This window comes from Eleutherodactylus coqui, chromosome 5 (genome assembly GCF_035609145.1).
Source record: "Eleutherodactylus coqui strain aEleCoq1 chromosome 5, aEleCoq1.hap1, whole genome shotgun sequence".
Lineage (NCBI taxonomy): Eukaryota > Metazoa > Chordata > Amphibia > Anura > Eleutherodactylidae > Eleutherodactylus > Eleutherodactylus coqui.
This window is the reverse complement of record NC_089841.1, coordinates 97074871-97097378: the sequence shown is the minus strand read 5'-3', so window position 1 is coordinate 97097378 and position 22508 is coordinate 97074871. Positions and strand designations below refer to the sequence as shown.

The 22508-nt window shown below is 42.8% G+C and overlaps 1 protein-coding gene across 2 annotated transcripts in view; it reads left to right on the top strand.

The window, feature by feature from the left end:
* The window catches only part of LOC136627652 (general transcription factor IIH subunit 2), a 23650-nt gene continuing 1142 nt past the window's right edge, over nucleotides 1–22508 (top strand). Inside the window, exons 1-16 of one of the 2 annotated variants that reach the window (XM_066602926.1) lie at nucleotides 1–31; nucleotides 3422–3507; nucleotides 3590–3667; nucleotides 7342–7378; nucleotides 7474–7560; nucleotides 8783–8833; nucleotides 9489–9543; nucleotides 10561–10666; nucleotides 11687–11777; nucleotides 11987–12074; nucleotides 12567–12674; nucleotides 13659–13722; nucleotides 15897–16000; nucleotides 17892–17994; nucleotides 20460–20499; nucleotides 22194–22508. The exon at nucleotides 22194–22508 is cut by the window's right edge and continues 1142 nt beyond it. In XM_066602926.1, coding sequence (XP_066459023.1) covers nucleotides 3452–3507; nucleotides 3590–3667; nucleotides 7342–7378; nucleotides 7474–7560; nucleotides 8783–8833; nucleotides 9489–9543; nucleotides 10561–10666; nucleotides 11687–11777; nucleotides 11987–12074; nucleotides 12567–12674; nucleotides 13659–13722; nucleotides 15897–16000; nucleotides 17892–17994; nucleotides 20460–20499; nucleotides 22194–22310 — 1185 coding nt within the window. In that variant the 5' untranslated portion in view covers nucleotides 1–31; nucleotides 3422–3451 and the 3' untranslated portion in view covers nucleotides 22311–22508. Of the gene's footprint in view, nucleotides 32–3421; nucleotides 3508–3589; nucleotides 3668–7341; nucleotides 7379–7473; nucleotides 7561–8782; nucleotides 8834–9488; nucleotides 9544–10560; nucleotides 10667–11686; nucleotides 11778–11986; nucleotides 12075–12566; nucleotides 12675–13658; nucleotides 13723–15896; nucleotides 16001–17891; nucleotides 17995–20459; nucleotides 20500–22193 lie in introns of those variants that run through there. The other variant, XM_066602928.1, reaches the window with a different exon arrangement.

Genomic DNA, 22508 nt, shown 5'->3' with positions numbered 1-22508 from the left:
CTGCGGAAGTGCCCGGTGTTCTGTGTGTGAGGTATGTACATATGTGTACGGTCAGGCTGGACTGCATGTCTTATGTGTACACTGCTGTGCAATGGAGGCTTCTCATCCCTTTCTCATACATGTATATCTCTCCCTCGTACGTCATGGCCTGAGTATTGCCTTAGTATACGGGATATTTACTTTAGGTGTACCCCTATTGTATAAATCTGTTAATAAACAGCTGGAATGTACAATGTAGGTGCTCTTTCTTGTTACTGCCTAATGAGGCTGACTTTATAATATAGGTGCAGGTGGAGGTTTTGACAGTAACAAATCTATCAATTAAAGGGGTTGTCTATACACCCTATGGGGGCATCTGGCAGTAAATGACCCATCGTCCCTTTTATGACTGGCGCACAATGTTTTGTGTGTTTTACTGCAGTGAACAGATGTCACATTGTACAGAAATCTGTTTTTATTTATTCATTTATTATTTTTTTTTACAGGGCATGTAAACTTTTGCAACTTTTCCATGTGTCAAAAAAAAAAAAAAAAAAAAAAAAAATATATATATATACCAACTTTGCAAATAATCTAAATTACATATCTAACATCTTGTGTCTAGAGCTGCTTTGCAGAGCTCCGTGTCTCCATGGTTACAGACCGTATACGACCCCATGTATGATGGTCCTGCAGTCCCTCTTCCCATCTGTTAGCTACTTCTTGATAACTTGCCACTTGGATGTCAGAAATGTAGGTGACGGATGTACTGTTAGGGCAGACGGGCAACATGGAGGAGGATCCCCGGCTCGAGATCCCCCTCTATGAACTAAAGCAGCTTTTATACTGGCAGACTCCAGCAGTCTGTATATCAATATGGCCGGGTCGGATTCCACATGCAGGCGCCCGCAGCGGAATCCAACCCTGTGCCTTGCTGGCATCCACACGTACCACTCGTATCCTCTTCTTTTCTGTACTCCGGATGGTCCGCACAGCGAGCCGTCGGACATGCACAGTACAGATTTTTCTTTTTTAAACCCATGCTTTTTTCGCTTCTTCGCCTGGCGATGACGCAGAATCTGCTACCTTTCCACAATTGCAATTGTAGAAGGGCCACGGATTGGACAGCTTCCATTGATTTCAGAGGAAGCCATCCATGCGGTGCCCACACAAAAATAAAACATGCTGCTATTTCCTCCGCGAGCGGAAAATCGCAATTGGTTTCAACTCGTGTGCAGGAAAAAGGATTTTTCCATAGCATGTTATGGGCAGCATTTGCTGCGGAATTCGGAGGCGGACGCCTGCTCTGGATTCCGCATTGCAAATATGCCTGTGCGCAGCCGGCTTGAGGCAGGGCTCTCATGAGCATATTTCACAGCATGCAGGCTGCAAGATATATGCGCTCGGCACACAGCCAGTATGCTATGACATCTCATACTGGCTGCGTGCCGCCCATCCCCATGTACTATTTTTGGCGTGTATGCGCGTGTAATACGAGCCAAGATAGAACATGCTGCGATTTATCTTGTGTGCGTAATTACGCAGTTCGTGTGAGCGGCAACATAGCCGACTGTCGGATATTGGTACAGTATATTACACGCACAAAACTTGCGCATGCAATACACTATTACCGTACGCTCATTAGACGCAGCCCTAAGCCTTATATCTCAATGGCTGCCATGTCTTTCTGGATTTCCCCTATAGAGTGCAGTCCACTGGAATATTCTGGCTGAATCTTTCCTCAGCAAAGAAAGCTGTTTGCTGGAAGGTTTTGGAGCCAGATGTGCAAAATCAGATTTAAAGGCTGTTTCCCGATAAATGTTATTGATGGCCTATCCTTAGTCATCAATAGTTGGTCGCCGGGATTTCACTGGGAGCCGGTAGTGCCATAGACGGCTTTGCCCTGCTTGATTTCAGTGACAGTGAAGCCGCCTCCAGAACTTCCTGCTCTGACCATGGAGATGATATCCGACCCCACTGCACTGACAGCAGACCAGACACCTGATTGCCAGGCTTCCCAAGCGTCAGATCCTTGGCGATCAACTTGATGATCTATCCTGGTCGAAATATGTCTTGTACATTTGAATGGGGTTGTTTCTGTGCATGAATGTCTGAAAACCCAGTTTTAATGACCGCACACTTTCTGCAAGAATTTTGCCATGTGTGATCTTATCCTAAGGCTGCTTTCACACGGCCGAGAAACTCGCGTGAGATTTTTGCATTGAATGGTGGCATGCTCTATCTTTTCACTTTCCTCGGAACACATTGTCAATTGATTTCCATGGGACCTTTAATGCATTGGATGGCACTTGCAATGCGTGCCATCTGCGTGCGAATGTGATGCGAGGTTTCCCATTGAAATCAATGGAAAACACTTCCCATCCTTTATTGCACATGCTTTCCGAGACGTTTTTGTGGGTAAAATGCAGGATGACCCGCGCGATATCATGAAGCCAAGTTTCTTAGCCTGATATCGCGCTTACCCATGCGTAGGCAGCCTAAGGCTGGTGACACAGCAGGGCGCATTTATGATTTCATAATACAAGCAAGTGTCCTGGTCTGATCACGAGTCTCCTGACTCCAATTCCGAGCATCATAGGAATCTGTGAGACTCAGAGTTCGGGTCAGGAGACCTGCAGTCCAGCAGGGACGTACGTCAAAATTACTGATGTTGGTTTAACAAGCAGCCCATCAACTACTAGTGATAGGTGTGGGGAAAGACGCAGAGGGCACTCGTCAGGAATATAGTGGACTAATCACTAGGAGCCTGATGTATTGTTTAAAAGTTGCTAGTAGCCAAATTGCGCAATATTTTTGTTGTGTCATTTGGGCTAATGGCGCAGTTTTCCTGTCTCCAAGCTCATATGTACCTGATGCCACTAGAGAGTCCTGCATTCGTCTATAGTAAGTTTTTTACTTCTTTTTTTTGGATAATGCTGAAATGTCCGCTTATTTACTATTGACTGACCACTGTGATCACCAACCAGTGTCTGAGGACCCACATGTGACTCGCGACCTCTTGCTATGTGGCAAAGATCGCACTATGGCCCTGCTACTTTACATCTGTCTATAAGTGAATGCTGTTGCGGTACAACTTGCAAATTGACCTGACATCTTAAGAAATCCATCAGCTTTGGATTCCTTTCAGTTGTTGAGTCGCAGCAACTGGCATGTCGCCACACAACCACATTCACTTATGTTAGGCAGTGATATAGGGCAGCAATAGAACGCTCTTTGGCTGTGCAATTTGTGTTGCGAGAAGATGCTGTATAGCCTTGGCCTAAAAGTTTCTCTCCTCTGTTTTTGAGTTGAGTGTGACTCCCGACGATCACTCAAAGTTGAGTGCAGCTCACAAGGTACAAAAGGTTGGGACCTCTGTCTTAGCACCTTATTAAGCAGAGTGGGAATGTACTAATTCATGATTCAGATTTTCTTCTCCTAGAGAAGTCTCCAGCATTTTCTTGGTTAAAAAATGGATGAAGAACCAGAAAGAACCAAGCGATGGGAAGGTGGCTACGAGAGAACATGGTAAGACGCTTACATATTTGGATTTTGTTTTGTTAAAAACCAATGATGGACATAACCAATGAGTTGTTTGTCCATGCTAAAGGGAGGTTCTCAAAGAAGATGAATCTGGATCACTGAAGGCCACAATTGATGAGATTCTGTTCAAGGATAAGAGGAAAAGGTAATGACATTTCATAAGATGTGAACCCGCAACACAAGAGAACATGCTCATGTTGTCTTTTGTAGAACCACTTCCATATGCCCTATTACACCATGTCCATATGCTCTCTTAGGCCGTGTACACATACTGTATATCAGTTGCATAAAAATCCATAACTTTTGCAAAGCATGTTACTGGTATATGGAAACAATATGGAAAAGTTCTGCCACAGATTGTAGGCATACAGTTAATCTGCAGCTTACAGTCCTTGTTGCGGATTTTGGCAGCTGAATTTATCCATTTGCAATGCAAAGGGTGAAATCTACTGCAAAATGGGTAGAAAAGTCGCTATAAAGTTTTTATGCCGGTTTAATTGACTAGTTCTGCAGCCGAGTTTTTCTACTGTGTGTTGATTTGGAGCACATTAAGATATAACGGAGGGGCTTCCCTGCTTTAAACAACTTCTATTAGCCAGAGAGCTACTGCAAACAATGTTTCTGCCACCGGAGGGCACACCTTGGAGCAATGACACTACAAGGGAGGTGGAGATTCACTGGCGATTTTCTCGCAACAATATCAGGCATCCACATTAAAGGGCCACTCCAGTGATTTTTCTTTTATTCATTCATTATTAGAGATGAGCGAACCTACTCGGCCACGCCCCTTTTTCGCCCGAGCACCGCGATTTTCGAGTACTTCCGTACTCGGGCGAAAAGATTCGGGGGGCGCCGTGGGTGAGTGGGGGGTTGCAGTGGGGAGTGGGGGGGAGAGGGAGAGAGAGAGGGCTGGCCCCTGTTCCCTGCTGCTACCCCCCGCTCCGCCACGCCGCCACCCAGCGCCCCCCGAATCTTTTCACCCGAGTACGGAAGTACTCGAAAATTGTGGTGCTCGATCGAGTAATTACTCGAAACAAGTAGGTTCGCTCATCTCTATTCATTATGTAGCTATCCCCCACTATATATAAGTTGGCCAGTTTTACCTTGGTTAGTTATTTCCTTCTGTCTGAAAGTCTCAGCATCTTTTTCCTCATTGGTCATGTGATCTCAATTCTGTCCAGCACAGACATTCCTATCACAGCTATTGATGATGATCACATAGCTCCTGTTACACAGTTATAATAAAGGAGATCACAGCTCATCCTTCCGACTGTATACTTACGGTCTGTAGCTTATTTAGGTAAATCTAGGAGATAATGATAATTAAACAGCCCCCTCCAGCAGGCAGAAATTGTACAGCCTCAGCTAAAGCTGTGCTGATGCATCATGGGATAGATGTAAGACTTAAAGTAAAACATAGCCTCAAGATGGTACTTGATAAGCATGAGACAAGGGGGATGCCACTTCAGGGAAGTGGCTGGAATATACAGAGTAGGCCTTCAGAATTTGACAGGCAATCAGGTGAGGGGGATGGAAAAATGTGTTTTTGCCAGAGTGACCCATTAGTTTTGTCATTGTGTGTATGACAACTTGAAAGGGGGTTTTGCAAAATAGCGAAGCAAATAATAATTTTGTGTAATGACTAAAAATGGCAAACGTCAAGCACTTGTTCTTTTTTTGCTTCTGTTTATGTTTTGTTATTACATTGAATAGTAACTATCATTTACATTTTTTCATAAATCAATGTTATGAGCAAAGATAGGAAACTTTGTAATTTATCTTATTACAGAAAATATGCTTTTCGACACAAATCAGATTGTTCTCCTCCGTCTGTCTCCTACATTGATCAGCCACTCTGAATTCTTTGATACAATCTATACACAGGAATCTGTTCACTGAGAGATTAGGTTACAGAAGTCTATGGACAAGGGAGGAAACGGCTGCAGAGAGGGCGAGACACACAGAAACTCTGCTGTTGTCACACCACAGTTCTCTTTTCATATCTGACTCATGACACCTTTAGGCCTCCCTCACACAGGCGTTTTAGAAAGTGCTGCAATTTACTTTCGCTTTCGGCCACAGTGATGTTTAGCATTCCTCATCATGGATGAGGTGAGTTAAATGTCTAAAATAGAACAGACTCCGCTCAAAAAATTGCGGCACTGGAAAGCGCTGCGATCAAGCGCCTGTCTGAGAGGCTGTATTGAAAACGATGGGAGCGCCACGCTACTCGCGGAAAAAAAAAACGTGTGTGGGAGGAAGGCCTTAGGCTGGGTTCACACTGGGCGTATTCCCGCCGGAAATCCCGCGGTTTGGCCGCAGCAAAAACCGCGAGATTTCCGCCGGGAGAGCCGCCGCGGAAAAACCCGCGGCGGCTTTGAAGCGGCCCGGCCGCTCGCTTTTCCGTTGCGACCGGCGCTCCCATAGAGGAGAGCGCGGCCGCGGCGGAAGTAAACAATAAATAGACATGCTGCATCTCTTGAAACCGCGGCTGCCGCAGCCGCTGTTTCAGCCGGACTTACCGCAGCGGATTGGTCATCCCGTGAAATCTCGTCCACATGGCTGGCTAATCCCGAGTTTAGCGGCTGCGGGCGGATTTGCCACGGCGAAATTCCGCGTGGCAAAACCGCGGCAAATCCGCCCTGTGTGAACCCAGGCTAATACCCAAAGTTATGTTTTGAAAACAGCCTAGTGTAAGTTTCTACACATGAGACTGACAGCAGTATTGAGCTGTATTACAGCGATAGTCCAGGGATCAACTTCTTCTAGTATTAAGTGGACTCTGCAATTTCTAGGTCAACTTGTTCTCTCCTGTAGGAGCTGGGAAGACAGGATGGCAAGAGGGCAGGAGGATGATGCACAAATTCTCACTAACTACTAGCAGCACTGGGGATAAGGTGGCAAGGAGAAGCCGGGAGGGGAATGAGTGCAGGGCAACTGCAGTGCACAACAAAAAAAAACGGTTTATTCTTCTGCCACAGCCTATGGGGCAACAGGTTCCGTACCTAAGGTAAGTTGCCACGCAGTGCCCATATTAGTAAGCCAGCAGCATATATATTGTAAGTGGTAGCCATTGCACCCAATTACATTGCAGCTCTCGTTTTCCAAAGCAGGTTGCAAAATGAAAGCTGTTATTAAATGGCTGCTATGTGCATCCAAATGTGGCAACTGCTTTTCTCTGCATTTATTTTAGGCTACAGTCACCTATGTGACTTCACAAATCTTTAAAACTGGTAAAATTGGTTTAGAATTCTCTAAATTCTTGATTTATACAGGAAGCATTGTTAAAATTTATATTATTGTTACCTGAGATTCCATTGGTAAATATCAAGTTCCTAACCTCACTTATGCCTATCTTTTGTTAATTTGAATTACTGCAAATTGTGTCCATCTCCTTGGCTAAAAATACTTCCCAAAATGCTGTGAGGAGTATTTCTACATTTATGAAAAATATGTAGTACAACCTCTGCTCAGTACTGATCTATAATGTCCTCCATGCGGCTTCTGAGGGTGTGCTCCTGAGAGAGAGGGGAGTAGGATCTCCTTTTCTCTATGGGATGTTTATGGGAGATCTAGCAGCTAGTCTCCACCCACCAGCTTAGGAAAAACTGAAAATTAGAGCTGAAGCCTAGAGGGGAACTGGTGAAAAATACCAGATACAAGTTACATAATGGCTAGGAGTAGTGTTATTCCTAATGTACACACACGGCAGCTTATTCTGAAATGTCATCTGAAAGTGCGATAAGGAGTAACCGAGTGTAATTTTTCATTTTTTAGTAGTTAAAATACATAATATTTAACTTGTGTCTAATTCTACAGAGTGTTTGAACACCATGGACAGGTTCGTTTGGGGATGGTAAGCACAAACTGTGGACTATTTTTCTAGACATTTACACTGTAAACCCTTTGTTATGGGCTGTACATATAAAATAAGCCAACATTTCTTACTAGATGCGTCACATGTTTGTGATCATTGATGGATCCAGAACAATGGAGGATCAAGACCTGAAACCCAACCGACTTGCTTGTACTTTGAAAGTAAGCAATTATTTTTCTTTTGTTACTCGTTCTTTTTTGCATAAAATATGCATATTTTTTACAGGCAATCTGTTACATGAAATCTCATATTTTTAAACAACATTTTTATTAAAAATGTTTATTTTTTTCAACATATTAAAATATCCAAAATGTATAAATAATATCCATTCTGAAATATTAATGCTTTCACGCTGGTCAGTAAAGTTCACACAATAGAGTGACAATGCCTGTGATTTACATCTGTTTGCGGCTATGCAGAGTAAACAGAAGGGTCCACAGTTTGTCAGTAGAAGGTGGGGTTTATAATGACTAGATATCTGATCTTTTGTACTTCTGGAGACTCGGTAGACGAGATTACATAATTAAAAATATCAGAACTTTTTTGGAGAAATTTTATACAGCTCAACTGATCATGAAGGGTAGAGAAGTTGCTCATATATTCCAGTAGCCAATGTTAGACCTAGTCTCCTTTTCTGTCCTATTAACCCTTATTAAATCAAGTTGCCCAAATCACATACATTCTATTGTCTGCATGGCTGCCTATAAGGGGATCCCTCTAACTGGGTTGATAATGACTTAAATGGCTGTCTTTTGCTATTTATGTTCCTCTAACTGCAGGCTGTATAGGATAGACAGGGGGGGCTGCACATAATATACTTATTTCTTTCCTTCCATATTCTTAAATGGGTTTGTCCTGGTAGAATATCTCCATTAACTAAGAGCAGCTATTATATGTGCAAATCTAAGGGGTTTTCCCACAATTTAATATTGTTTCTCAACCACTCTGCGTCCTTCCTGGTTGCTGCTGACCAGGACATGTGACTACTGCAGCCTATCACAGGCCGCAGGAATGACCTTCTAAGCCATTGATTGGCTGCAGCAGTCACATGTCCTGGTCAGTAGCAACCGGGAAGGGCAGAGTGGTTGTGAGGCAATTTTAAATTGTGGGAAAACCCTTTTTAATCTGATGGCATACTCTATATGATGACAGCAATGTAGTTCTTGACAGAGGGTCTAACCAAACAGAGCCCAAAAGAATACTTTTCTGGCCTTCATCTAATGGACCTCTATGGACACAATTAGCGTGTATGTTGGAAGTTTTTATATAATGTATGGCACAAACACAATCTGCATGCAGCCTAAAAGGAGCTGAGGGTTTCTATTGTTTTTTTAAAAAAACACCGTAACATTTTATTTATTTTTCTTCCATGTATTTTTTTAGTTGCTGGAGTATTTTGTAGATGAATACTTTGATCAGAACCCTATAAGTCAGGTATGTTATCCAAACTGTTTGTAGGTAAGAAAAGCAATCACTTCTGTATTTTATAGGTGCGGTACTTCTGTCCTTTTTCGTTCTTGGGTTACTATTGTTCAGCTTCCCATATGACATTTGTTCTGGTTCCTATTCTGTATTGTCTGTTTCATCCAATATCTTGTTACAGGTCAGAACCTTATCCATTATGTAAAAGTAAAGGCCCTCTTGCATGGGATGAGTGTCGGGCAAATGTTGCCCAACACTGGTCACCATATAAACTCGCTCCCATGCTGTTACACAGAAGCGAGTATCGCTGGATCGCTCAAAGCTGCTGTTTACAATGAATGATGATCGTTCAGGATTTTAAGCATGCTTAAAACTGGATGATTCTCGTCCAGTCATTCAGTTTCTGTATGCTTTTACACGGGACGATTTTTGTTCAAAACCCCGCAAGAGCACGGGGGTTTGGAATGCCGATATTGATCATTGTACCGTGTAAAAGGGCCTTAAGACATACTGTATTATACATTTTGTGAGTTTCGTGCATACCAGTTTGCGCTAAAGTGGCTGTTTAGAAATCTGAAGGATGCAGTTACATTGAATGAATCCAGTTTGTGTGTATAATTTTGATGATAATCAGGTATATATAATTATAACTTTTTATTTAATTTAGATTGGGCTTCTTGTCACGAGAAATAAAAGGGCTGAGAAGCTGACGGAGCTTGCTGGTAAGATCTGCGTGCATTTTGTCCTTTTTGATCTTAGCATTCTGGCTTAGGCCAGCTTTGCATAAGTGTAAGGCCTCATGTCCACGGGGAAAATCAGGCCCGCTACGGATTCTCTGCTAAACTCCTTCCCACCCCCACCCGACAGCATCCCGGGGCTGCGGCGTATATGCGCCACAGCCTCGGCCATTTGAATGGGCGTTAAAATGGGAATTGCAACCGTGACGTTATTACGGCTGCCCCTCGTTCGTGCGATTTTCGGCCACACAGCAGCCGTGATGCGGCCGGCTGAAAATCGCAGTGCCCATGTGAAGGAGCCCTAAGGATGTGGGCCTGGTTGCCTTTATTAAGTGTGATAATTACAAGTTGTGGTCACTAAATTTCTGGATAAATTGTTGTTGATCCAGGGAGTTAGTTATTCTGGTTGCTATTTAGGAGTTGCATAGCAATTTTTTTTCCCTAAGATGAGGAAAATTAGCTTCTAGCTCATGGGTTTTCCCTGGATTAACATTGCAAAATAATAAACTGAACTGGATGAATGTACTGTGGAGGAAATGTACTAAAGATGGTGACAATGCTCTGCAATAAAATGCCCCAAATGTGTTAGGAGGCACGGGCCTCTTAGTAAATGTGCTCATCTTTAGCCAGTCTATGCTCCAAAAAAGCAACTCTATACTATCTATGAGCCGGCATAGATTTGCACTCTGCCAGTTTCTGGTGTAAATTTTTATTAAATTTGTTGTTGGCCTACATCCCTTTCGCTATGCCCAACACACTTTCCTGAAAAGTGGCAAGCATGGCATAAAAATAAGTCGCAAATATTTGGGTGATGTGTACCAAAGTTTTTCTTTCTTTTTCTACTAGAATTCTTGCACAAATGGTGGATAAAGTCATCCCTAAGATACTATGTTGCTAAATTGATAATTATCCCTAAAAATGTGCGTTTCACAGATGTAAATTTAATTCTGACAGTTGACTTATTCATTCACTTGTTAATTTTTTTCCCTTTAAATTCACTAGGAAACCCAAGGCAGCACATAACGGCATTGAAGAAAGCTGTAGACATGACCTGCAGTGGCGAGCCTTCTCTCTACAACTCCCTCAACCTTGCGCTGCAGACACTAAAGTCAGTATCTGGTTACTTTAAAACTAAAATCAAAATGGCTGAAATTTGTCATTTGGGGACGTTTTACAGTAGTCATAGTACAAGGATCTCAGCCTGCTCAAAGATACTGTGAGGGCAGTCAACAGCCATGACCAGAAGGGACATACTATTTAGGAGGTTTTAGGGAATCAAGTTGTATCTGTCAGCAAAATACCATATACATGCTATCAATTAAGGTTCATAATCACCGCAGCATGTATAGGCACCTTTTTGATGGTATTTGGTACAAAAAAATGCTTACGTGTACTCTTTTCTGCTATATTAGTTTTTAATTTATTTTGTCTGCGCCTCATTGGCTGATATCCTATTTAAATGAACTTTGTAAGCGAACACACAGAAAAAAGTAAGTTGGGGACAGCTGAACTTGGATTGTTAATTTCTATGGTTCCTATTACTTTAAGGTGTTGTCCAGTTGTAAACCATTGATGACCTATTTGCAGGACAGGTCATCAATATTATATCAGTGGGGGCCCGCTGCCCAGGACCTCTGTTGATAAGCTGTCCTCTGGGGCAGTACGTTCCTACACTGAGCTGATTTATGAAGGAAGCACGCGCTCCATTCCTACTCTAGTGGCCAGGTTTGGTTTTACAGGCAGTGTTTCTATTTAAGTGCATGAGAACTTAGCCTGTAATACCATGTCTGGCCACTACAGTGAAACAGAGCTGTTTGCTTCCTGCAGAATTCAACTCAGTTCATGAGTACATCGAACCAGAAAACAGCTTATCTGCAGGGGTCCCAGGCAGTGGACTCCAAAAATCTACAATTCATGGCCTTTGCTGAGGATAGGTTGTCCTTCGTTTACAACTTGACAACCCCTTGACATCAACATGATAGGCCATTTTTGATTGTGTTGGATTTTTGTTGCTTTTAGATAATCTTTTCATGTGCATTACATCTTATACTCGTGGTGATCACTATATAAATATTAGATATTTAGTAACAAGTAATTAACTGATCATTTTTAAATAAATCTTTTTTAGACACATGCCAGGACACACAAGTCGTGAAATCTTGGTGATTTTTAGCAGCTTGACAACGTGTGATCCATCCAATATATATGATATTATCAAGGTATGTGATGTGAGCTATGCCATAATGATGTTTGTAATATGTACACAATGCAAGACGGATAGGCATTTGTGCCCAAACTATTCAGGTGATGCAGGAAATGTACAGTAAAAAGCTTTGAAAGCCAGAAATAAAATAATAAAATTATGCCCAAATGCTTATTTCATGAGATATAATATTTTATTTTAACTTTTTTTTTCTTTCTCTGATAGTCCCTGAAAGCTAGCAAAATAAGGGTATCTGTCATAGGGCTTTCTGCGGAGGTGCGTGTCTGCACTGTGCTCACTCGGGAGACTGGAGGTGAGATTTTAGTTATTTTGTGGCCTTACTGTCTTTTTTGTAAAATGGTCTTTTAACTGGTAAATTATACTAGCAATGTAAAGCTTTATGCGAAAAAAGAAGAAAAATCCATCTTTACATCTTTACTTTACTTTGGAAAGCCTTCACCTCCCGAAGTTTTATTTACGGTACCTGCTAGAGCTGAGGCTTGCAAGAAGACAGCAGGGTTTGTGCTGAGCAGTACCAATAGCTGGGGACGGTGAAGTACCAGAACTCCTAGGCAAAACTCATTTCTTTTGCCTGGAGATTTGCTTTAAGACATATTAAACTTCTCCCTTGCAGAAATCATAGCCTGAGTACCTTGCATCTTCTACTCCAGTGGATTATATGTTAGACTTCTGAGTGTGTGAAATAGAAATATTACATTTTGGTATGATTTGTAGGATTATGCTAATTCTTTGCAAATGTTTTTGTCCTATTGATAATATTGGACTCTTATGGTATGTTTACCAGGCGTTTATCATGTCATTTTGGATGAGAGTCACTATAAAGAACTTCTGATGCACCACGTCAGTCCTCCTCCAGCCAGTAACAGCTCTGAGTGCTCTCTAATACGCATGGGTATGTGACCAGTAATACCTCTTCATGCTAAGCAATGTAATATGCATGTATCATGAAAACATTTTATGAAATACATCAGTATTCATAAGAACGTCTTCTCTTTTCTATTCTTCCTTTGTAGTTCTCAGTCCTTAAAGTGTATTAACCTTTACATTTCATCTCTAAGAATCCAGCAGCAGCATTCATTATTTGGAGCGTTCTTCGCAGCTTTAAACAGATTATAGATCTTTTTCTTTTGGTACAGAGTGCAGTTATTCTTCCTCGATACAAACATATTTGATATGTATACAGCACTCTACAAATTGGCGCCCCTAGTGGTAGCACCATAACATTAACCAACATGTTACTACTGATATTAGTTAAAAAAAGGTAAAGTCCTCTGGCGCAAGCACCGAGTCGTGACTGACTCCTAGGGTGACGTCACATCGTGACGTTTTCTTGGCAGACTGTTTTTGTGGGGTGGTTTGCCATTGCCATCCCCAGTCATATTTACCCCTCAGCAAGCTGGGTTCTCATTTTACTGACCTCGGAAGGATGGAAGGCTGAGTCAACCTTGAGTCGGCTACCTGAACCATGCAGAGATTGAACCCGCAACCTTCAGTATTTTAGTACTACTAAAATGATATTGTAATGGTAGGTATGCTTTTAAAGAAGTGGTCTCAGGACAGATATCTCATTAATGTCTGATTAGTGGGTGTTGCTGTGTCACTTTATCTCCTGTTTGGCCCTTTTGACTTTTCTGTGTGGTTGCGGTATAGTGGTCAATAGCTAAATATGTGGGATCTGGAAAAGTTCAAGAAGAGCCATTATGAAATTAAATGGCCCAATGTTTTCCTAGCACTACTTCATTTTGGTCATTGCCGGAGGTCCCAGTGGTTGGTCCTAACAATATGCTATCATTGTGTATCATTAAATTCTCCCTATGCCCTATGAGTACCTCAGATCTATATGTGGTCCTAATTGATATTCCCTTATTTGTACTAGGCTTCCCTCAGCATACAATGGGTTCTCTCTTTAATCAAGATGCAAAGCCATCCTTTAGCATGGCGTAAGTATATATTGCCTTACTTAATGAAACAAACAAAGAAGAAGCTGATCAATTCTGATTTTCCTTTCTCTGCAATCTACATGCATGCGGCGTGTGAAAGCGTTGTTTATACAGAGTGATGTGCTGCAGACAAGAAATAATTTTTGGTGCCGCATGAAAGCTGTGATCGCCTGACAAACGAATGTTTGCTTGTTTATCGGCTGATCGCTTGCACCTTCACACAGGGTAGTGATTGGGTGAATGGATGTTGAAACGAGCATTCATATCAATTATATATCCGTCTAAAAGGCCCTTTATTGTGTGAAAGAGCTTGGGAATGTTTAGATTAACATGCAGTCCTATGTAAAAGTTTTAGTCAGGTGGGCAAAAAATTTTGCAAAGTAAGAATGCTTTGAAAAATAGAAGTGTTAATAGTTTATTTTTGTCAGTTTGCAAAATGCAAAGTTAAAGAGCAAAAGAGGAATCTAAATCAAGTCATTATTTGGTGTGTCCATCCTTTAGCTTCAAACAGCATGAATTCTTCTAGGTACACTTGCACACAGTTTTTGAATGAACTTTGCAATGAGGTTGTTCCAAACAGATCTTCTGAGGTTGTAGGCTTGCTCAAATCCTTCTGTCTCTTAATCCCAGACAGACTAGATGATGATGAGATCACAGCTCTGTGAGGGCCAAATCATCACTTCCAGGACTCCTTGTTCTTCTTTATACTGAAAATAGTTCTTAATGGTATTAGCTGTATATTTGGGGTCGTTGTCTTGTTACAGAATAATAGTGGTATTGCATGATGGATAAGTATCTGTCTGTATTTCTCAGCATTGTGGACACAGTTAATCCTGATCAAATCTCCACCTCCATTTTCTGAAATGCATTCTCAAACTTACAAGGAGCCTCCACCATGCTTCCCTGTTGCCTGCAGATATCATTATTGTACCGCTCTCCAGCCCTTCAGAGAACAAACTGCCTGCTCTTACATGCAAATATTTCACATTTTGACTCATCAGTCCAGAGCAGCTGCTGCCATTTTTCTGCACCCAGTTCCTATGTTTTTGTGCATAGCTGTCGCTTGGTCTTGTTTCTACGTTAAAGGAATGGATTGTGGTTTCTGCCAGTTCTAAGCTGATGGCACTGCTGGTTACCTTTTATTTCAAAGGAAAGTAAGCACAATGTGTCGTTCATCTGCTGCACTAAGTTTCCTTGGCCGACCACTGTATCTACGGTCCTCAACTTTGGCCGCTTCTTTGTGCTTCTTCAAAGGAGCTTGAACAGCACATCTTGAAACCCCAGTCTACTTTGAAATTTTTGCCTAGGAGAGACCTTGCTGTGGTAATATAACTACCTTGTGCCTTGTTGCTGCACTCATTCTTGCCGTGGTGTATGACCCGTAACACTTTTGTCGAAGAGTTCAGCTGTTCCTCACCCAGTTTTGGGGCTTATTCAGACGGGTGTATATCGGTCGGGTTTTCACGCACGGCCGATATGCTCTGCCCCTCTCTGCAAGGGGAGGAGGCTGGTCGGGCCAGGAGCTAGTGCACTAAGCTCCCACCCCCTCTCTGCCCCTTGCCACCGTTTGCAATGGGAGGGGGCGGCACTTAGCTCCGCCCACACCACTCACATTGCAAACAGCGAGGGCAGAGAGGGGGTGGGAGCTCAATGCATTAGCTCCCAGCCCGGCCTGCCTCCTCCCCTTGCAGAGAGGGGCAGCGTATATTGGCCAGGCGTGAAAACCCAACCGATATACGTCGCTGTGAATAAGCCCTTAAGCCGCCTACACAGATGTTTCTGTTAGTGACTGTTTCAACCTACATATAAAAATGATGATCATCACCTGTTTGGTATAATTGGTTAATCATACACCTGAATATAATCCTACAAAACCCCTGACTTTATGCAAGTGTACCTAGAAAAACATGCTTTATTTTGAAGGCAAAGGGCGGTCACACAAATATTGATTTGATTTACATTTCTCTTTTATTCATTTACCTTGCATTTTGTTAATTGACCAAAATAAACTATGAACACGTCTATTTCTGAAAGCATCCTTACTTTGCAGCTTTTTCCAGCACCAGACTTAAAAAAAAAACAAAACCGGTTTGCACAGTGCTGTACATGACTGTCAAATCAATGTTGGTTATATTAAGAATTTTTATAGCCATCTTTATGTTCTTTTCTTGTAGTCACCTGGATAGTAGCAGTGAACCCGGCCTCACACTCGGTGGTTACTTCTGTCCACAATGCAAAGCAAAATATTCCGAATTGCCCGTGGAATGCAAAGTTTGCCGTAAGTATACAGCATATTCATTTCAGAATTAAAAGGAATCATAAACTCGGAGTGACCTGTAACCATTTATATATTCCACTTTGAGAGAGAAGATAGATACACAATCTTAATAAATGATTCAAATGACCTGTAGGGGTGGAGCATTTCCTTCCTGTATTTCCCTTGGTAGGACTAGCATTTGATACTACTGTTCCATTTCAAGTGTCAGTTGCAGGTTTAAAAATGGCAACAGCGATCGGAGAGTCTTCTGATGTTCTTCTCAGTTGTTTGCCATTTACTGTATTTAAGGCAAGCAAATTTTGGTCTTGGGCCCGGGAGCAACCGCATCCCCTGCAGCCCCTATAGTTACGCCCCTGCTAGCAACTTATAAAATGGTTGCAGTAAATTTGTCCTGCCCCTCTCCATGCCGCTGACCTCACACCTTTTTCACCTTCTGGGTGTATACAAATGGAGGGTAGAGCGAATTATTTCAATACCACTGTACAATGCCATTTTGTCGGTGTCTGCACATTTGATAACGTATACTAGGAGGCAGGATCCAAAGCAGACAGCGGCAACATCTTCATTCTGCATGTTCTTTCCTGGTGTAGTGACGGCCTCATGCAAACATTGTTGGTGCAAGTAATTTATCACAGTGTCCATGGCAGCGGCATCCAGCTCTCCCTCCTACTGGTTACAGCATAGGAGATGGGGTTACCTGGCCGCCTTCCTAGTTTCTTATGCCCTGTGTGTTCCGTATAGTAGCTGCGTATGCATCATGCAAAGGTAGATTACATTATTGCAGATGGCAGACTCTTGTATAACCAATGATTATAATAAAATAATATATTACAATTAGGGCGGCTTCACACGAGCGTGACGGGCTCCGCCGCGTAATATTCCGCAGTGAAGCCCGTCACGGCGCCCCCCAGAGACCCCATACTTACCAGCGGAAGATAGCGTGAAGACGTTACCCCGCCCACCGCTGTCGCGTCATGTGACACGCCCACCGCGTCACATGACGCGGCCGGCCGTGTCACGTGATGCGCCGGCCGCGTCATATGATGCGCGGCGGTAGGCGGGGAAGCGTTTTTTCACGGGAGATAGCGTGAACGGACGGCTTCCATTGACTGCAATGGAAGCCGTCAGCGCGTACACCCGCGGCAAATAGAGCATGCCGCGGGTGAGGACGGAGATTTCACGGTGCGAAATTCCGCGGTGGAATTCCGCACCGTGAGCATTGTGCTATTAGGTTCAATAGAACCTAATAGCAGGGGGCAACGCAGCGGATTTTTGCCGCAAATTTACGCGGCGTAAATCCGTTCGTGGGAAGGAGGCCTAAAAGGGGCTTACAGGACCTAAAAAAAACTGTCCAAAGGCAGGGGCTGGGATAAAATAACAAGAGACATTTTTTTCACCCGGTATAGCCACTATTTCTCCAGCTTTGCAATGCCATGTTTTCACTTGGATTTGGATAGCAGGTACAGACACAGCTGTATGGAGCGCCCCCTACTGTTATACAGCTAGGTGAAGACTGATTTCTCAGCCTCTAAAACCTATTGCAAAAATGCTTAGAATCACATATTCTGTACATTAATAGAAATTGCAGGTGCTCTTTAATGTCAACAACCGATAAAAAATATCTTGCTGTTCCTCAAAGCTGGTTCTTCACCTTGTATCATGTTACATACAAGTCAGTAGTGTAGAAAATCAAGGAATGCTCCCACTGAATAAGAAGACAATCATAAGGGTAGCCAGAGTTTGTCGCCTCCACAGTTGAATAGTTTTTGGATTGCGTAAATTATTGGGAATTTATTTTGGATTAACTTTATGACTTTCTTGTCTTCTGCTCGGCAACTTCATTTCAACTAAACCGAACTGTAAACTTTCACGTATTTCTTTGTCTTTGTAGGCCTTACATTAGTGTCTGCTCCTCACTTGGCTCGCTCATACCATCACTTGTTTCCGTTGGATGCATTTAAAGAAATTGCCCTTGCAGAATATGAAGGGGAGAGGTAATCTTTCTTAGTAAGATCATTAACTCTGAAATATGTATGTAATGTAGGGATAAATATACCAGATGATGATACCATGCTTATATATATCACAGACTATTTCCTCTGTGATATATACTTCAATTGAACCTGTCACATCTGCAGGCCGCTTGTTATAGAGCAGGAAGAGCTGAGCAAGTTGATATACAGTCAAACCCCTAGTTTCGTTGGTAATCCGTCCGAAAGCAATCTCCTAAACTTGAAACCAATGAAACTAGAGGTAATTATTTCCATTGGAATCAATGTAAATCCAATTAATTTGTTCTAGACATTCCAAAAAACACCAAACCACATTTTTGTACAGCATTTAGCGCTGCTTTTTCAGCGCATCACCAAACACGTACAGCGCTCCCATTCATTTCAGTGGGGCTGTTCACACAAGCGTTTTCGGCCCTGCGTCGCCCATTGAAATGAATGGGCAGCAGTTTTAGTGCTGCTGAAAATGAGGCACAACTTGGTACCATGTTTTTGGCAGCATTAAACGCTCTAGCTACACTGCCTGACAGAAAAAATAAATTCAATATACTCGCCTAGCAGGTGCCATCGGTGTCCCGGGGGCCACTCTCCGGAGCTCCGTGCAGGCTTATCAAGCCGGCTGAACATCTTGCTAGTGACGAGGGATTGAAATCTCCTGCCTCCAGCAAGAGATTGCTCTGATTGGCTGAGTCGGCTGAGTGACAGCTCGCTCAGCCAATCACAGGCAGTGCTGGATTCTCCAATCACAGCCTTTAATCCATGAGTAGCTGTGATTGAAGCAATCCAACAATGACTGTGACGTCAGCAGCGAGGTCACGTGGGCTGGCAACCACCGGTGAAACTAGAAGCAAGCAACGAAAGAAGAGGCAAGATTCTTCACTGAAGAATTGGCAAAACTGGAAACCAGCGAATGACGAAGGCAATGAAAGTAGAGGTATGACTGTATTGGTTTTATAGGAAAAGATACAGTATCTTGTATTTTATTGATTAAAATCTCTGCTCATTCTATGGATAGTGGTCGGCTCTAGGGAGTGACTGACCGATGTCTCTGTATGACTGTGCGTATACAGATAACTGCCTGTTACCAATACAGTTTTATATTCTATTTCAGTCTGCTCAGCTTCTCTTGCTCTATAGCATGCTGCCTGCTGATCAAATACCACTTGCAATGTGATAGTTCAGCTTTAAATAGCTACTCTTCCAACCCTGTCCTCGCCTGATTGCCTGTCACACTCTGGATGTCTCATATGCATATTGCTGTCACTTCCATGCAGTGCAGCCTCCTGTCTGATACTTATCAGTCACAATCTTGATTTGAAGCTCTCCCTGCTCACTTTCTCTGTGCTCTGCTAACATTCCCATGATACATCAGCACAGCATCACATGACTAGCTAGAGACAATACCATCTCAGCCTGCTAGGAGGACACTGCCATTATCTTCTGTATTCATCTAGATAAACTACATACTATAAGTATACAGTCTTGTCACACATTATAAATGTGTGACGAGCCTCAATGATCAGCAGTAAGTGTGATAGAAATGTCTGTCTTCCCCATGAAGAGCTTGTGTGGTAGAATCCATGTAATATCATCACACAGGAATTATGCTGACCCTAAAACTGACTTTTTAGGCCTCATGCCCACCGCTGGGTCAGATTCTGACTGCGAAATCTCGCAGCAGAACCAGACCCTGTGCCCTGGCATTGACACCCACGTACCTGTCTTGTCTTTCTCTCTCTGCTCTGCACATTCGCAGTGCAGAGAGTCGCGCCGGCGATTACACGGTTCCGACATGACTCGCAGTGGGACGGATGGCTTCCGTTGACTGCAATAGAAGCTGTCCCTGCAAGTCTCGCAGTAGAATAGGACATGCTCTGATTTTCCCCCCACCCAAGTGGAAAATTGCAGTTGATTTCCGCTCGTGGGCAAGGAAAAGCTTTTTCCTTGCATGTCCTATGGGCAGTATTTGCTGTGGGATCTGGAGGCGTGATGGCACAGTGTGATGGCAGCAATGGCATAAAAATGGCACATTTCAGTTAAACGTGTGACCTCTTAAATCACCCTTTATGCACCCCCACATCTGTGTTTCTGTAGGCTGTACATTAGTTCTTCTATCCAAATGCTCATCAACTTCTTCACATAATCTTGCTGCGCTCCACAAATGTTGCTGCACATACTCCACAGTTTTTATGTGGGCATAAAGTGAGCCACGTCCTCTGACCACTAGTCTTCTTCATGTTTTGCTGAGCCAGTGCTGCGGAGCTTTTACTAGGAAAGTGAGGGAAATGTATTTTCTCTCTGTCTTCACTTTATGCATTATGCGCTGAGTTGTATTAAACTTTAGTCAAGAAGGGGGTACACATCTTTGGTATTTATTTTTTTACTCTTTCAGTAAAGTAAATTTCTCTTCAGATGGCATAGAAGTACTTACACTATTTCACTTTTTTAAGGTATTGTCGAGGCTGTGATGGAGAACTGAAGGATCAACAAGTAAGCAGTTTATTCTTAGAGTAAAATAGAAGTACCATAAGTGGTAGGTGAGAGTCCCTTTTAGTGTAGATTAAAAGAGAAAAAAAAATGGCACTGGGTGTATTGGCGTGGACATTGTGCTGATACAATATGAACGTTGATGTGGATGAATTTGAATGGAATATTGGCACTTTGATGGAGATCATGATTCGCAGCCATGCAATATCCTTATGACAAGACCAATGTATCAAAGCACAGAGCATGAAGAGTTGTAATGTAAGATCAGCAGCAAAGATCAAAGAACATACTGTTAGAAGGTAAGTTATACTTGGGAACAGAACATAAGTTATAGCAGGCTTGTTACCTTAGTGCTGCTAACCCTCTAACAGTATTTTCTTCTGATATCTGTTGCCATCGTATTAGCAAAGGTCAGAGATGTTTCCGCCGCAATGTCATATATTCTTTGCATTGGTCACTAAATAAAAATAAAAGTCGAATGCTGTTGGAGTGCAGAGTTTTCCTTTACATACAGAATATAAGGATTTATCATGGAGACTCATGAATTAGTTCTGTAGTCTGCAAAGAAGAATGCTGCCTTTTTTCAGACCTGTATTGATAAAAATAGCTGAAATCTGGTTAGTTAATAACGTGTTTCCCTGAAAATAAGCCATACCCTTATTTTCAGAGGGGGTGAACTATTAGTCCTGTCTCGAAAATAAGCCCTAGCTACACCACATTAAAAAAAACAATTCGCTACTTAGCAGGTGCCGCCTGGGTCCCTCCCGCTAGTCTATGGAGCTCTGGTGCGCTTGCTTGCAGTTCTCAGCCACCGAGAGAAGATCGCTTGCTGGTAATGGGGTTTGTAAACTCTGCCTCCAGCAAGTGATCGCTCTGATTTGGCTAAGCCACAGAGCTCAAGAGCCAATCACAGCCATCACATTAATTCATCAAGCGCTGCATTAATTGTCTCAGCTGTAGCGCTTGAGAACCAATGTGATGGCTGTGATTAGTTCCTTGAGCGGTGCATTGATTGGTTGAGCCACGGCGCTCGGGAACCAATCAGAGCCATCGCTTGCTGAAGGTGGGGTTTCCCACTCTATTACCAGCAAGCGATCTTCTTTCGTCAGCTGAGGACTGCAAGCATGTGCGCCGGAGATCAACGGGAGGGACCCAGACGGCGCCTGCTAGGTAAATATAATAAGATATCCCCTGAAAATGAGATGCAGTGCCTCTTCTGGGGCAAAAATTAATATAAGACAGGGTCGTATTTTCTTGAAAACACTGTATTAGCAGCACCTCAGGATGGTTTCCTGACCACCTTGCCAGGACTTTTGGAAAAATGCGAGTGCTTCAGCATTACACTGTTTCCATAACTCCCATTGAAGTAAATGGGCGTAGTACAGCACACTACTGTTTCTGTAACACAGGAGTTAGGGGCACCTAGCAAGGTGGTCTGGAAACCAACCATGGGTTTCTCATCCCAGTCAGGAATTGCTGAGATGGGAATAGCCCTTTAAACCCTGTGCATTCTGCAACTTTTCTACCAGACTGTTTGTTTCAGGAACATGCAGTAAATCCTACTGACTAACAGTGGGGGTAATTGATATATCTTGTTTACTTTTCAGAATTCTGCATTCTGTGTATTGGATGTTCCAGTTTGCCCATACACATATTGCTATCGCTAAAATGTGTATTTTTGTTTTTGTCCTTTGCAGGTTTACCTTTGCACAGTATGTGACGGCATCTTTTGTGTGGAGTGTGACTTGTTCATTCATGACTCCTTGCATTGTTGTCCTGGATGTATTCACGCACAGCCAAACTCTATGGTATGATGATGACATCTCTGGTGAATAGATCTGTCTCGTCGTTAAAAAAACAACACTTGTCTGATGCCGTCTTCACTGTTGATATGCACGAGTTACATTCCATTTTGTAAAAGCAGCAACTAATATGGATGTATATTGACTGAATCTGGTGCTTGACAAACAACCTCAAGAGGTTAATGCTGCCCCAGTTAAAGGCAGTATGAA